We start from the raw sequence: 15,848 nt of genomic DNA on the forward strand, positions 1-15,848 counted from the left end.
GTTAAAAGCTGTTCCTTCCAAACCATCTAAGTCTTCCCTGCATGTTACTCTGGTTTCTGTCAATCAACACATGGAACATTATGCTTCCCAAGGAAATGATTGTCATGGGAGATGTAATATATGCTTTTCATTGCTGGTCTGTGGCTAAACAAAATCAACAGACTGATCGAGAGCCAATCATATCGAAAGGATACTCAAACCATAATTAGAACCAGTGGTCACAGAGAATGAAATAAACAAGTATCAGTTTTCCTTATCTGGGAAGTGGAAGTGATAATACTCATCCTTATGAGTTATTGTGTAGACTAGAGCCAAGATATGGGAAGGACCTAATCCAGTGTCTGGCATTCAAGTAATGGCTATAATTATTGTAACACAGAACATACCTCTCTTTTAGAGAAGTGGTGATTGGACAGTGACTTTTCATTGAGTGACTGGAAAAGTTGTTAATCACAAAGAAAGGTCTACATTCATGAAACAAGACAGAGTAAGAGCTGCTGCTTGCCCGTCAGGTAACACATTTTCCATCTCTCGTTGTAATAAGCCTTTTCCACACCACAGAGTGTTGTTTTAATTATTTATAAAAATGGCTCCATCACATTCTTTTCTCCAACTGCACTTGACACAAATAACTGGAGACCCACGTATGGAAAGGGCAATGCCCTGATGGTAACCATGCGCTGAGGCCACCTCTGCACACCGACCAAAGGCAGGGCACATCACTGGTCTACTCACCAGAAAGGAAAAACAATGAGGCGGCTGATGAAAAATATGGTGGAGAAGATGAAAAACAGGGTGTTACAGGTCTGCGTCCATCCAGCATAAGAAAACATCTTAGCAGACTGCAAAAAAGAAAGAAACTGCAGATAAAGTGACAATAGCCTACATTTTTAAAGTTAAATTTATAAATGAAATGGTATGAGGTCTGGGATTTGCTTCAAAACAATCTGGGTGGAAAGTAGGGGGTACAGGTGGGGCAAAAGATAAAACAAGACTGGCCATATTGATAACTGCTAAAGCTGATGGGTCCATTATATGATTCCCTTTATCTTACCATATGTTTGACATTTTGCATAATATAATGTTTTTTAGAAATATATTTAAATGCCTGTAATACCACTCATGTCTTTTGAAAACACTTTAAGTTAGCATAATCAATTTTAGCATGCACTTCATGTGGGCATTTATTTCATATCTCCATTTAACTGGGAGGAGAACTGGACTGAAGAAAGGCTGGGACAAGTGGGAAATCCTGAGCTGGGCTGGGAATGCTACAGTCAAGGAGGCTACTTCAAGGCAGATGAGGGAAGAGGCAAAGTTGGGAGGCAGCTCTCAGGGGCCTGAACTGGTTGAAATAAAGTTTCAAGCATTTGATCTTTCCTAATTCTTTTATGCTAGTCTATACTGCTCATATTATCTGTGTTGAATAGAAAGAACTGCAGAAAGGGTTGCTGAGTGTGGTAGAAGACAGTTAATTGATAAGCGCTCTCTAGTGCATTATCCAGCAGTGTCCAGGGCTGCAGAGGGAAGTTTCTGGTGGGAATAGGGAGTGGGAGTCTGGGAGCCGGAGGTGGGAGGAGTTGCTGGGGCACAGATCACTCTTCTAGGGAACGTGGCTTAGACTTGGGCAGTTTCAGAACCAACTTCATCCCAGAGGCTCAAGGCTCTTCCAGAGCAAGAGAGGCAACACATTTACATTCCAGAAAGGGTTCACATGGCATCTTTCATATTTTGCCATACTACCAAGGGGTGAGAATATGGCCTGACTGTGGGGTTGGCAGAGGGCCACCAGGGAACAGCTTCAGTTGCTGACATAGAGAGGTTGGTGTGCCTGGTGGGTGGGAGACGGGTGTGGAGAGAAAGGCCCAAATTCAGAGTGACTGTAGTGGGGTGGGAGGCTGGTGGAAGGATCAGGGGCTAGCTGGGTGGGAAGCAAGGGATGTGCACAGACATGGAAGAGGATCCCTGTGAGTCCATTTGTGAGGGTGAAGTAACACACTTTTGGGCAAAACATACACAGAACATATTCTGGATTGTGTAATGATGAAATGGTAGACAGCAGCCCCTTTGCTTGCTAAGTATCAGTCAGGATATTGGGTCCTGGATCCAAACTTGACCATGTGGAAACTTAGAGGATCAGGAAGATGAATGAAGAAGTCAAAAAAGGTCACTTACGAGTGAGAATGGTAGATGTGAAGGCTGTTTTTTCTCCAAAAGAAAGAGCTAAGAAATGACCCAGTGTCTTGAGAAATGTGAAAGATGAATAGGCACCATCTCAAAGAAGCCAGGTGCAAAAGTTGTGCCATGTCTGGGTTCAATTAGAACTTGATTGTGAAAACAAACCCTAAAACGCACTATTCAAGTAAGCCATGGGCTGTGCACCCTGGGAGCACATCACAAATAGGCCCCTGCCACCACTTAATATTTTGTCTACCACCAGCTGATGGGAGGTACCAGCCTTGCTCATCGAACCTCACATCAGATCATGACTTGTGGATCGAGAATGATTCTCAATCATTAGCAACAAGCTGTTCTTAAAGTTTGCCCATGAGGGAACCTCTAAGATTGGACAGTTCATTTTTCTTCTTCTTCTTCTTTTTTTAACCTAAGGACCTCAGAACGTTTTCAGGTAATAATGAGCTAAACTTCATCACATACCCCAACGGACAGATATGACTTCTCATGTTACAGCTGGGGCTAGAAAACAAAACAATAAGTGATTTGTCCAAGTTACTTAGGGAATCATGTCACATCAGTGAAAGGGTGGGGAGGGTGGCAGGACAACTCCGTGTTTATTCCCAGGGTGAACATCTAAGTCCCCTTTAATAACACAATGAAGCTGTTTTTACATTGGACACACACCAAAGGCAATTGAATATGAGGGTTTAGAAGCAACAGAGTCATATAAAATTCTTAAGTCAGGGCCAGTGTGGTCTTAATCTTCTGTCAGGATTACTGAGATACAATCAGAGAAGGAGGTAATTACACCAGCGAGGGCTGCATGCAGACAGCACCATACAGAAAAAAACGGCACAATCCTTCTCCTGCTAAGTCATTTGTTGCCCTGAAGCACATATAATAATCTTGACCTTTAGAATGGGATTTACACGTCTAATGATGATTACATACAGGGTAGAAACAAAATTCTGTACGCAGGGGATATTTTAATAGTGGCCAGTTGCTTTGAAGTGGCTGCAAGTGACTTCTGGTGGCTTCTACAATAGGGTCTGGTAAATTACAGTCCCCCCATGGGCTAAAGCCGATCAGCCCTTAAGAATGATTCTCACGGTTTTAAGAGGGTATTTGAAAAAGCAAAAAACAAAAAACACAGAAGAATATGTGACAGAGATCATACGCAGCCCACAAAACTAAATTTACTATCTGGCCCTTTGCCAAGAAGTTTGCTAAACCCCAACCTAGAAGAATAAGATTCTATTAAATTTAATTTCTTCCATAGCGACCTATATTCAATTGTTAGCCCTTCAAAAGTAATCCCAAATGTGAAATGGGTTAGCGTCATTTCCCCTGGATTCTTTATAAATGAGTATATTTAAATAAATAACTCAGCAGTTCTGGGAACTGTTGCTCTAAATACAGCAAGAGATCTGGCAGAGAAGGGGACAATTCCATCACTGCCTGGGGTCAACAAGAATCAAAACAGAACAGAAACAGGTCCGGAAAACAATCCCAATGTGGCTTTGTTTCTTCTATTTTGTGTGGGGTGAGATTAGGAAGACTCTTGTTTTAATGTTGACTCCTTCAGAAAACATTCTAAGCCCTCTTCCTCCCTTAGAAAATGAGGGCCTTAAAAAAAATCATCTTACACTCCTTAAAAGCAAGGGATTGGGCTCGGGGAGTGTGAACATTCAACGGGTATTCAAGCATTGGCCTAAGTGAATAGATGGTGCCATCCAAATTTGGGAATCCTCAATGTCATAAATCCAAGCTTTCCTTTTAGAAGATTAGAGTCCATTCCTTCTTCAAATATCCCATCTTACTTCCTGAGTGAGCATGTGCATGCAACCTTCAGGAGTGGAATCCCACAAATTAACACCTCTCCAGTACCATGGAGAAGGACTGAAAGTTAAAACTAAGAGGTTTCATTTCTGTAATCTTGGAGGATCTGGGAATCTAGAGATATTAGTGGAATCCCACAAATTAACATCTCTCTAGTACCATGGAGAAGGACTGAAAGTTAAAACTAAGAGGTTTCATTTCTGTAATCTTGGAGGATCTGGGAATCTAGAGATATTCTCAGAATTTGGGTGTTTTCAGGACACAGAGCTCTGCTAAATTGCTCACAATTACTTCTGTGAGCAGTTACGGAAACCCAGGACATGGTATTGTCATTAGTTTTTTAATGGCAAACGTTTACCTCCAGCCAAATGTCAGCCACATCGTGTACAATCATCACGAGGGTCCCACTGCGAATATAATTAGCACACCAAGAGAAGCTCATCAGACTAATAGCAGCCAGGTGGTGGATGATATGAGCTAGAAAATCCTGTAAGATGAGGGAAAATGGAAGCCATTAAGCAAATGCATTTATTTCCCAATCACTGGAAGAGATAATAATAATAATAATGAGACCAATAACTTACATCTGCATGTTTTGAAATTTATAAAATGCTTTTACTTTAATTCCTAAACACAATCTTTGTGAGGGAGCTAAGACATGTATTATTCTTGTTGATGAAATCATTTAACATTGAGATACCATCCCACACTGGATATATGTATACACACACACTGCCCCCCACCACACAATAAATGCATACACACACAAGCATATTCCTGTGTACACCTACAGTTATTGTTTATCCCCTGCCTATTCCCCAAAAAGAAAAAAAAGATTGATATAATAAATCTACACAACCATTAAATAAGTTAGTGCATATGAAATAAGACAATCTAGCCTAAGGAAAGCTACTGTCACTGAGTATAATAAAGACTTAAAGGTTTTCTGCAAAGAAAATATACAAATGGCCAATTCACACATGAAAGCACGCTCAATCATTAGCCATTAGGAGAATACAAACCAAAACCACAATGAGATATATTTCACACCCACTAGGATGGCTATAATAAAAAAGATGAACAATAACAAGTGTTGGCAAGGATGTGGAGAAACTGGAACTCTAATACAGTGCTGGTAGGGATGCAAAATGGTGTAGCTGCTTTGTTAAACAGTCTGACAGTTTCTCAAAAGATTAGACATAGAATTACCATATGGCCCAGCAATTCCACTCTTAGGTGGAAAGAAAACATATGTTCATGCAAAAACTTGTGTATGAATCCACAGCATTACTCATAACAGCCAAATGGAGGAAACAACCCAAATGTCCAACAACTGATAAGAGGATGAATAAAATGCATCCATCCATACAATGGACTATTACTTAGCAATAAAAAGTAATGAAGTACTGATACATGCCATAACATGGATGAACCTGGAAAACATTACAGTAAGTGAAACAAGACAAACATAAAAGACCACGTATTATATAATTCCATTTATATAAAATATCCAGAAGAGGCACATCTATAGAGACAAAGGAGATTTATGGTTGCCAGGGGCTGGGGAGGTTGAGAGAAACGGGGAGTGACTGCTAAATGGTATAGAGTTTCTTCTTGGGATGACACAAATGTTCTAAAATTGACTGTGATGATGATTGCACAACTCTGAATATATGTTAAAAACTACTGAATGTATACTTTAAATGGTTTAATTGTGTTATATGTGGATATCTCAATAAAGATGTTTAAAAAACTTAAAGATTGCAGCTTCCTCATAGCCAAAGTAAATACAATACCAATAATAGCTCAATTTATTGAGCACTTGCTGTATATCAGGAAGTTTCTTTTTTTTTCTTTTTTTTTTGAGACGGAGTCTTGCTCTGTCACCAGGCTGCAGTGCAGTGGTGCGATCTTGGCTCACTGCAACCTCCACCTCTCAGGTTCAAGCGATTCTCCTGCCTCAGCCTCCCAAGTAGCTGGGACTACAGGCATGTGCCACCACACCCGGCTAATTTTTGTATTTTTAGAAGAGACAGGATTTCACCATGTTGGCCAGGATGGCCTCGATCTCTTGACCTCATGATCCACCTGCCTCAGCCTCCCAAAGTGCTGGGATCACAGGCGTGAGCCTCTGAGCCCAGCCTCAGGAAGTATTTTATACAGATTAACCTGTTTAATTCCCACAACAAACAGAGGAGATAGGAACTATTTTTAGCTTCATTTTATAGATAAGCAGATCAAGTTTAGAGAGTTTAACCAACTAGCTCAAGATGTTAGTGCATGGTGAAGCCACGAATTCAAACCCAGGAGACCCAACTCCAGGGCCTGTGCTTTAGCCACCTCCCAATAGCTTTATGTTTCTGAAGATACATCTTTATAAGACATTTAACATATATTTATATTTAATTTTTAAGAAGGTGTTCAATGCACCTGTAAATAATAAAAGGGAAGTCAACTACAGCAAAATCAAAGGTGGGTGAAATACATGATCAACCTACCTGTATATAAAGACTTTCTAAAAAATGATTATTTTCAATTCTATCCCTTGAAAAAATGACTCAACCAATTAAATTTTGATGTATTCCTAGCCTAAAGTTAGTATAGTTAATCTACAGCTATTATTGAGTTACATGGAAATGGAGATTATTTCTATCAGATACTTTCACAGTATGTGCTTATACTTAGATTTCTCATGTCTTAAGATGTCCAGTTGACTGCAGTGTGTCCCTTATAATGGCCACCATCACTCAACACAAACATTTAATCAAGCTAAACTGGTTTATCTAATATTAAATGTCATTGTATTTACCATACAAATTTTGCTACAAACCAGCCTTTTACTTACGGTGTAGTTTATGAGGTATATGCCAAGAGAATTTATCATTTGATCTGAATTGCTTACATATACAACAAAATCTTATGATTGCATTCAGGATTTAACATGGTTTGCTGGATTAGTAATTAGGAATCAGTAACAACCAAACCATTCCTAAAATACCTCACTTTGTGACTTCAAAAGTGGCATTTAGCATGCCTGTGACTGAGTTTCCCTGCACATAAAGCAAAGCTAATAATGCCCGAAGCAAGGTTTCCTCATAAATATATTTGATGAATTAATGGAAAAATGTTTTCAATGTCTTTGAAAATTTCAAAATGTTGTATATGAAGTGGTTTTGCAATCAACTAAAAGATGTGGTTGCAGAATTAATACTACTAACATATTTCTTCTTTGCACTGATGGACATTAAGTTCCCAAGAAACAGACATATAAAGGAAATGTTTTTTTCTTATTGAACAGAGGTGGAGCTTCAAAATTAAAGTTTTTATAATGTTTCACTACAAACGTTTACCAAGGCACCAAAGCATGAGTATAATTAGCAATATTTTATGTACTATAAAGCACACAAAAGCAATGAACTGGACAGAAAAATACAACTTAAAGATTAGAATTTGGGGCAGGGAGATGGGAATTTTTGAAGAAACTGATAAAGAAGCTTTGTAAATAAGACACTTACCTTTCTCTTGACATCAAAGCCAAGTCTAAATAACAGAGACCAATAAAAACTCATTTCTAAAATGTAGTACCAGTACTGGGATGGCAGGAGGGGCTGAGGAAAAGAAGAGTATTCATTACTTTAAATGCCATCATAGAAGCAACTCATTTTAATGCACTAAAACCTCCTTTTATACCTATTTATATCCCACCAGATTCCATAAAATAACATTGATTGATATTTCAGTTTATATTTCAACGAAGGAATTAAAGATAATATTTCAAGGCATTTTATTTCTAAAAGGGTAGAGACAAGTATTCCAAACCCAAGTTGAATGTTTTGTTTAAAAAATTAAATACAACTGCCACAGGTGTAAATGCCTTCAGTTTATTCAGAGTCAAGTTTAAATTTTTAAAAAAATTAAAAACCTTTACTTAGGAACAATGGGAAGTCTTTTCTGCTGGTCCTACAATTTACTTTGATTAATGTTTCTTGAATATTACTCAAAATCTGATGTCTTAATCTCTTTTCTGGTGACAGGCTGGTGGTCAGAATTAGCCCATTCTAAAATGGGACAGTAATAAAATATGCATAATTATTTAAGAACTCCAAAAATATCTTCTGAATAAAATAATAAAATTTTCATAGCTAGAATTTTCTTAACAATTTTATAGTGGGAGTGGTGGTGTTTATTTTAGCTAAGTTGAGACATTATATTACTTAGTGTACCCAATGAATGTTGCCTTCTGATATCTAGGCCCTTGTGCAGTCTCCTCCAACACTGACTATGGACTTGATCCTGGTCTTTGGTCAAGGAGACATAAGCAAATGTGATGCATGCAGAGACTTTATAAGTACCATGTAAGAAACCTGAGCCATCCTGCTGAAGAGGCCACAAAGAAGAGAATCAAGGTGCTGATCGCCAGTGCTATGAATGACATCACCATAGACTTGAGCCATTCCCTAGCTGGCCTCCCAATTGTCTGAAAATGCATGAATGAACTCAGTTGACACCACATGGAGCAGAAACACTGCCTAGCTGAGCCTAGCCTAAATTGACAATCAAATCAAGAGAAAATAAATGGTTGTTGTTTGAAGGCACTAAGTTTTGGGGATGGTTTGTTATGTACCAACGGATAACTGATACACCTGAGAAGATATGAGTAAGTTGGAGACAGAAGATGATAGGCCTGGGGTTTGGTCTAGCTAATTCTTAGGTCCCTTATTGTCTAATTTTATTGAATTCTTTAATGCTGAGGCTAACGTATAATGAATTTTTTTGGTCAACTCCTCATCCTTGATAAGGCCATAAAAGAATGAGACAGAGTTTCTGCTTTCTTCTATGACAGGACTGTATGAGACTAATCCTCCTATTAAGAACAACTTAAAAATCTGGATAAAGGACAAGAAAGAATGTCTGTTTGAAGACATCAGAGAGCAAGTAGGGCATCCAGAACCTGTGGAGTCAAGATCCTAAAGAGAAGAAAAATGCACTAGAGCAAACCCTTTATTTCAAGTGAACCCTGTTTCTTGAGAAGTACTGTAGGCCCTAAGAATAAATTCAAAGAAGACCATCCTATACATATCATAAATTCTGCATATGCCAGTTTATAAGCAGTATGGAGCCCAGAGACTAAGAAACAGCAGAAGTTAAGCAGTAGTGGCTGTAATATCAGAGTACTAGGAAGCAAACTGGTGTTCAGGTTGACTAAGGAAAAGGAGTCATGGTAAGCACTGTAATATTTTATTTGAAATCATTGAAAAAGAATACCCTAGAATATGGGTAAGTTGTGAATATACTTGCCTTCACAAAGACTGAAGTCTACCTTGAATCAGCTCAATCAAGGATTAAAGGTGATCTGCCCTATTCTAACACCTAACAGAAGTGAAAGTAAGTCCTCTGTGAAGGAAGATAATATCATCCTGACCATCTATACTTTTTTGTATACAGTGTCTGTCATTTAATCAAAAGCTATGAAGCATAAGGAGACAGGAGCAAGAGAGAAAACAGATCCACAGGTGGTCAAGAGATGAGACTAATCAGACTTTGACTTTAAAATAACTTCAAAAACAGCTTAAAAGAGAAAATTTCAGTAGAGAACTGGGATCCATTAAAAAATAAAATAAAAATTTGAGAATCAAAAAATATAATAACTGAAATTAAGAATTCAAAAGATGTGTTTAATAGTAGATTAGACATGGCTTAAGAAAAGTACCAGTGAACTGGACAACAGGAAAGTAGAAAATATCCAGAATAGTGAAGTGTCTGACATTTTACCCTAGTTGCAAGCTAACAAGTTAGTTTGCCACAAGTTCCATGAATGCTGGTAGAAGATAGTAGACACCTTGGTAGACAGCATGTAGTTTATGACTCACAGTAATAGCAGTAGCCAGAGTATCAGTATTTGGGCCAATCCTTCCATCCCTAATCCCCATAGGGCTAACGGTCAGATGATAACTGCACACATCATGGGTTGTGTTATGAGGGGAACAGCCAAAAAGAGAAAAAAGGCATTATGTTCAAAGAAGCAAAACTAAAAGTGACAGCTGCATTCTTTTAGAACTGATGAGATCTAGAAGACAATGAAATAACATCATTTAAAGTGAAGGAAAATAACTGCTAATCTAGAATTCTATACCCAGCAAAAATATCCTTTAAAAGTCAAAGGCAGTATAACATCTTTCTGACAAACAAAATCTGGCATACCCACCGTTAAAAAAAACAGCAAAGGTACTTCTTCAGACAGGAGGATAATAATCCCAGATGGAAACATGGAAATATAGGAAGCAAGGAATAGCACAAAAAGGGTAACTTGACCGATTTACAAAACAATAATAGCAATGACTTCTAAGGTTTTAAATATTTGAAGGAGGAGGGTGTATGGTGTATTCTAATTACCTTTCAGTGAGTGGAAAGAGGTAAGAACACCGATTTGTATCAGACTGTAATAAGTCAAGGACATATACACTAATGTCCAAGATAATTACTAGAAGAACAAAAGCATGTGTAACTGAAAAGTCAATATAAGGGATGAAAAAGAATAGTATTTTTTTTAATTACTTGACTGTCCCATAGAAAAGCAAGAAGGGAGTACAAAAGAAAATGCATCAGGTGGTACAAGTAAAAAATAAATAGTAAGATGGTAGATTTAAACCCAAATATGTAATTACATTAACTGTAAACAAACTAAAGGAATGAGACAAATGAGGGTCAATAAGGATAAGGAAGCTCAAGTAGAAAAAGTGCCAGGGATGACATAGTAGTGAACAAAGAGTAGCAGGGGACCAAGACCTAACTAAGGAGATAATTTGAGGGATCTTGGTGTTCAAGTAAGGGGAGGAATATGTTATAGGGGACTTACCTGTTTGGGATAGCCATTCCAAACCTCCCATAAGTCATATAGCCAAGGTTTCTGAAAGAAGAAGAAAAAAAAAAGAGCCAACAGATGAGAAATAAAGTGGTCGGTGTCAAAGGTCAGTTTTGGCAGAAAACCTAAGCTCTTCCTTATGTCATTTACAGCAGGCAAAGATGCACAGGAAATTGACCTTTGCCATATTCTTTTGCTTCTATTGCACGTATTTCTCCCTCTGTAGAGTATTTCTTACATATTCCTATATAACATCTCTGTGAAATTCACTACTAGTGAATCTAAGATAAGTAAATAGTGCTGTCTCATAGAGGAAATGGTTTCAAACAAGTAACTATGAACCAAATTATTTCTAAACCAATTGTATTATTGCTTCTGTAGCAATAAAAAAATCTTGAGATATCTGTAGCAATATTTGAGACAAATCTTGAATCTTGAGAGAAATCTCTAAAACTGGTTATCTTATTGAAAGTACTATACCCTAAAGGAATTCACAGACAAGAATTTCAAAAATTAAAGACAAATTCCAATCGAAGATATAAAAAAGATAACTTACATCATAAAGAAACGCAATTCCAGCAACAGTGATCATTAAGTAAAATGCAAATCTCCAGCTGCCAAAAGAAAGAAAAATCTTTACTCCCTTGTAAAGGTAACTGAGATTTGAGGAGAAAATGATTAGGTATGGCAGAGTTTACAAAGAACACACATTCTGGAGTCAGACAAATCAAAGTTTCTATCCTGGCTCTGCCCCACTTATTAGATGGTTACAACCTTAGGTAAATCATGTAACCTCAGAAGGCCTGACCTTCTTACCTGTAAAATGAGAATAAGAACACTACCTCAAAATGTGGAAAGAACTGAAAATCTGTGATAACAGGTCTAGCATAAAGTAAGCAACAATAAATGGCAGCCATTATTGTGATTATAATGGCTAGCCCAGTTCCAGGCACACAATAAAGAGTGGATTGATATTAGCATTATCAGGAAGGAACCTAATAAGTTTAATTATTTCTCTTATCCCCATTTAATTCCCAGTTAAAAGGTTTTTATGTGGGCAGACTTTACTCTTTTCTCCTAAAAGCAGGTTTTGAAAGAGAAGATTTTCCTCATGTATGGAGAAAGACCTGTAGACTAAGAGACTGGAAAGACACATCAAAAAATTGTAACGAATGGATCTTATTTAGATCCTGATTCAAATCAAGAAATTGTAAAGAAAATTATGAGACAATCAGGGAAATCTAAACACTGAATATTTGCTATTATTAAGTAAAAATCTTTTATTAAATAAAAAATCATAAGAAGATACTGATATTGCAATTATGCTGAAAATAAAGAGTTCTTATCTTTTCGAGATACATGCTAAAATACTTACAAATGAAATAACAGTGTCTGATATTTGCTTCCAAAGCTATCTGTGGTAGGGGAGAGGTGTAGTGGGGATAGAGAGGACATAGGATTGGCCTTGAGTTCATCAACTAAAGCTGGTAATGGGTAATAACACTTAATTCATTATGCAGTCTTTCTACTTTAATATATGCTTGCAACGTTCCAAATAAAAAGTTTTTTAAAATTATGTCTATTTTATCTAATGATTTCTGGAGAAATAATAATATTAAAATAAGATGTTTTCTTATCTTTGTGTAAGGCCTTACAGTGCTTTCCTTGACACACCTGTAAGATAGGACATAGGAACGTAGATAAATACCCATTTCGTAAATGTAAAATCAGAATCAGAAAAATGAAGCCATCTCCCCAGCTCATGTAGCTAAGAAGGAGGAAAGCTGCAACTTGAAGTGCAGGTCTTTGGACTCTGCATCAAGGAGTGTTTCCTGAACATTATCATTTCCCCTAAGCTAGACGACAGTCTTTCTTCATGGCTCGTTTTGATAGGAGAAAAAAGTAGGGTTCAATAGTCAAAAAGTTGAACCATAAAAATATCCAAAAGACATTTTACAAAATGAAAGTTGAAACTTTACTGCACTCATTTGATTTGCTGAGAGCATTTCCTTGGCTCCCTGGATTATCTTGTCCAAACAAAACCCACAAAATATAGGAGATGATAAGGCCAGCCAACCCACAAATGAAGCCAAAAGTGTGGGTGCTCTTCTGGTGTTTATTTCCCAAGCATCTATTGGTTTCTCAGCTCCATCGGGCACGGTGCTGCGCACACATGTGCTGCCACATTTTTGTTTTCACAAGATCATGAAGCTGATGCTATAAGTAGTCCCTTCTCACAGACTGTTGCTAACAGCCAATATCCTAAAGGAAATTGAAGATAAGAAAGATCATAAAACTTATGGAAGTTTGAGGAGTAATGCTCAGATCCAAGAGTACAGCCAAGTCTCACATGTTTCTGGACAAATCCTACTCAGAGAAGCCCTAAACCAGGGATTCTCAAAGTGTGTGCCAGAGAACCCTGAGGTCAGAATATTTTCAGAATATTACTAACACATTATTTGCTTTTTTTCCTGTCATTCTCTCACAAGCGAGGTCATGTGACATGTGATCACAGTATTGCTCTGAATGAAATTGCACTGATGAAACGCGCGCTTGTGTAGTCTCCTGTTTTCTAAATATCTCAGTTTTCACTTCGAATACAGTAAATACCAACAGGTATAACACACACAAATGCTCTTTGGGATTTTCAAGAGTTTTTAAGAGACCAAGGGGTCTTGACACCGAAAAGTTTGAGAATTGCTGCACTTCACTGAAAAGATGAATGATAATATCCTTGTCAATGTCATTTCACTAGTTTCACCTAAGAGTAAAACTTCTTTTATTTTCTTCCAGGAAAGAATGAGATAAACATAAACGTGGGGGGAGAGAAAACCCACTGAAAAACCATTCAGAAACGAATTGGTTGGGTAACGATGGTGATAGTGAAAGGAGGGACTGCAGGGTGCAGCCAGGGAGGAATGGGCAGAGTGGTGAGAGACACTGCCGGGGCCAGATGGGAGGCCTGTGGTGGGGACGCTGCATAGAGTGGGCCGTGGACTGCACGGATCAGACGAGGGTAAGGCCGCATCCACCCAGCCGGGGAGAGCCCTTTCTCCCACACTGAGGAGTTCTCCTACCTGGATACCTAAGGACTTCGTGTTCCTTCTTATTGCTAGGTGGAAATCTGTATTTTAAAATGAAAAAGTGGTCAGCTAATGTGGAATTTGATTTTTTTTAAAAAAAGACCCATTATGTATTAAAATCCTGAATGCTGTGGAATAGGGCACAAGGGTCACTATGAAAGAAAGTCACCAACGAACAAATACACTGAACTCAACGTGCCTGGAGGCTCATCCATCTGGATGTTACAAAGGAATTTTTGCCTGTTGGAAAGTAATTTTAGGAGCTGGTGTTAAGAAATAAGTGCCCGGAGATTTTCAAAAGGCTTGAGGTTAGGTAACTCATGCTATGATTTCTGTAGCACATCCCATAGCTGATTTTTAAAAAGCAGAGTCCCTGTACAATTAAACAACATGGCACTAGGTTTAGTCTGTTTATCTAGTCCATAATAACTTTTAACTTAGAATAAACATGTGACATTGCTAAAGAATAAGATAAGGCTTAAATTTTATTCATGGGCGCACTTACTGTGTCCTGAATATATTGCATAATTTCCTGCTTTGTGTCTTTGCTTTACTTGAAAATACTGCCTCAAACCTGCTTTCTTTTCTTTTGGCAATCTGACCCATTCTTCAAGGTCCAACCTATGTCTTCCCTTCTCTAGAAAGCCTTTCTTTAACTACTTCAGCCATGCTGATGCCATCACCTCTACATTCCCACGACACATCTAAACATGATGTTGTATCTGCTGGTGTACACTCCCACGTGCCACTGGGGTGGCGCGACAATAGATGTTGTGGTTTTGTGTGTGATAATCTGGCCTCCCTAATTCACTGTTTAAGGCCGGTAATCATGACTCACATGTTACCCCCCTCTTAAAATCTAGAACGCCACAAAATCTAGGACAGTGCTATGCACAGAAAAGATACTAACCTGTACCTCTGCATTGCCTGACTGATCGATAAGGGTAACTCAAAATTCCCTTCTCCAGCCTGAACTCTGGAAGAATTTTAGTAGGCTTACTGACAGGGCCAGATGCCCAAATATTACTCAATTTAAGGATCCTCTGCTTGCTGGGAGGTAAGCATTAGGTGCCAGGGGCAGTATGATAGAACAAGAAATAGTATCGGAATAGGAGTCAGAAGATGTGAATGCAACAGCCATTCAAACACCTAAGAGACCCTTAAACAAGATGGATGCGCATTTTCTCATTGAAACAGGATAGCCCCAACTTCCCTGACTGTCTCACATCATTGGCAGAAGGATCAATAATAATTATTATTATTATTATTAATTTTTTTTTTTTTTTGAGACAGAGTCTCGCTCTGTCCCCCAGGCTGGAGTGCAATGACGCGATCTCGGCTCACTGCAAGCTCCGCCTCCCGGGTTCATGCCATTCTCCTGCCTCAGCCTACCGAGTAGCTGGGACTACAGGCACCCGCCACCACGCCCAGCTAATTTTTTGTATTTTTAGTAGAGATGGGGTCTCACCATGGTCTTGATCTCCTGACCACCTCTACTAAAAATCCTGGGAAACCAAGAGGATGGGCTGTGCACCCTACAGGAGGGCTGGGGTCAGGAGCCACGCCACACAGAGAGGCCTTCTCAGTGTTCTGAGAGGGAACACACGTCTTTGCAGACATTCTCTGCTCTTACAATTGTGATGGTTGGATATAGGTGATAAAGTCTGGTGACCTAGGGCCAACCCTGACCCTAAGAAAAGAGAAACACCAGTTAAGACATTTTTATGATTTTTCTGGGTTTCAGGCTGAGTACATAACGTCTCCTGTTCATCTTAGAGAGTTCATAGTGTGGGAGTCTGTCTGAACCTATTCTGTTTCGGGAGGCCCGATAAATAGAGTTCAGAGCTTACTTGATTTATAAAGGAGTGGAGGAAGCGGAGAAGGCA

The 15,848-nt window shown here is 38.6% G+C and overlaps 1 protein-coding gene across 2 annotated transcripts in view; it reads right to left on the reverse strand.

Annotated features, from left to right (window-relative positions):
- Positions 1-15,848, reverse strand: part of CERS3 (ceramide synthase 3) — a 145,508-nt gene that overhangs the window by 68,194 nt on the left and 61,466 nt on the right. For both annotated transcript variants that reach the window (XM_055364227.2, XM_055364225.2), the window contains exons 6-10: positions 11,436-11,493; positions 10,874-10,924; positions 7,533-7,625; positions 4,376-4,504; positions 736-842 (exon numbers count right to left, since the gene is read on the reverse strand). In XM_055364227.2, the coding sequence (XP_055220202.1) occupies positions 736-842; positions 4,376-4,504; positions 7,533-7,625; positions 10,874-10,924; positions 11,436-11,493 (438 nt within the window). The remainder of the gene's footprint in view (positions 1-735; positions 843-4,375; positions 4,505-7,532; positions 7,626-10,873; positions 10,925-11,435; positions 11,494-15,848) is intronic.

Source organism: Gorilla gorilla, chromosome 16 (assembly GCF_029281585.2).
Source record: "Gorilla gorilla gorilla isolate KB3781 chromosome 16, NHGRI_mGorGor1-v2.1_pri, whole genome shotgun sequence".
In the NCBI taxonomy this organism is placed as follows: Eukaryota; Metazoa; Chordata; class Mammalia; order Primates; family Hominidae; genus Gorilla; species Gorilla gorilla.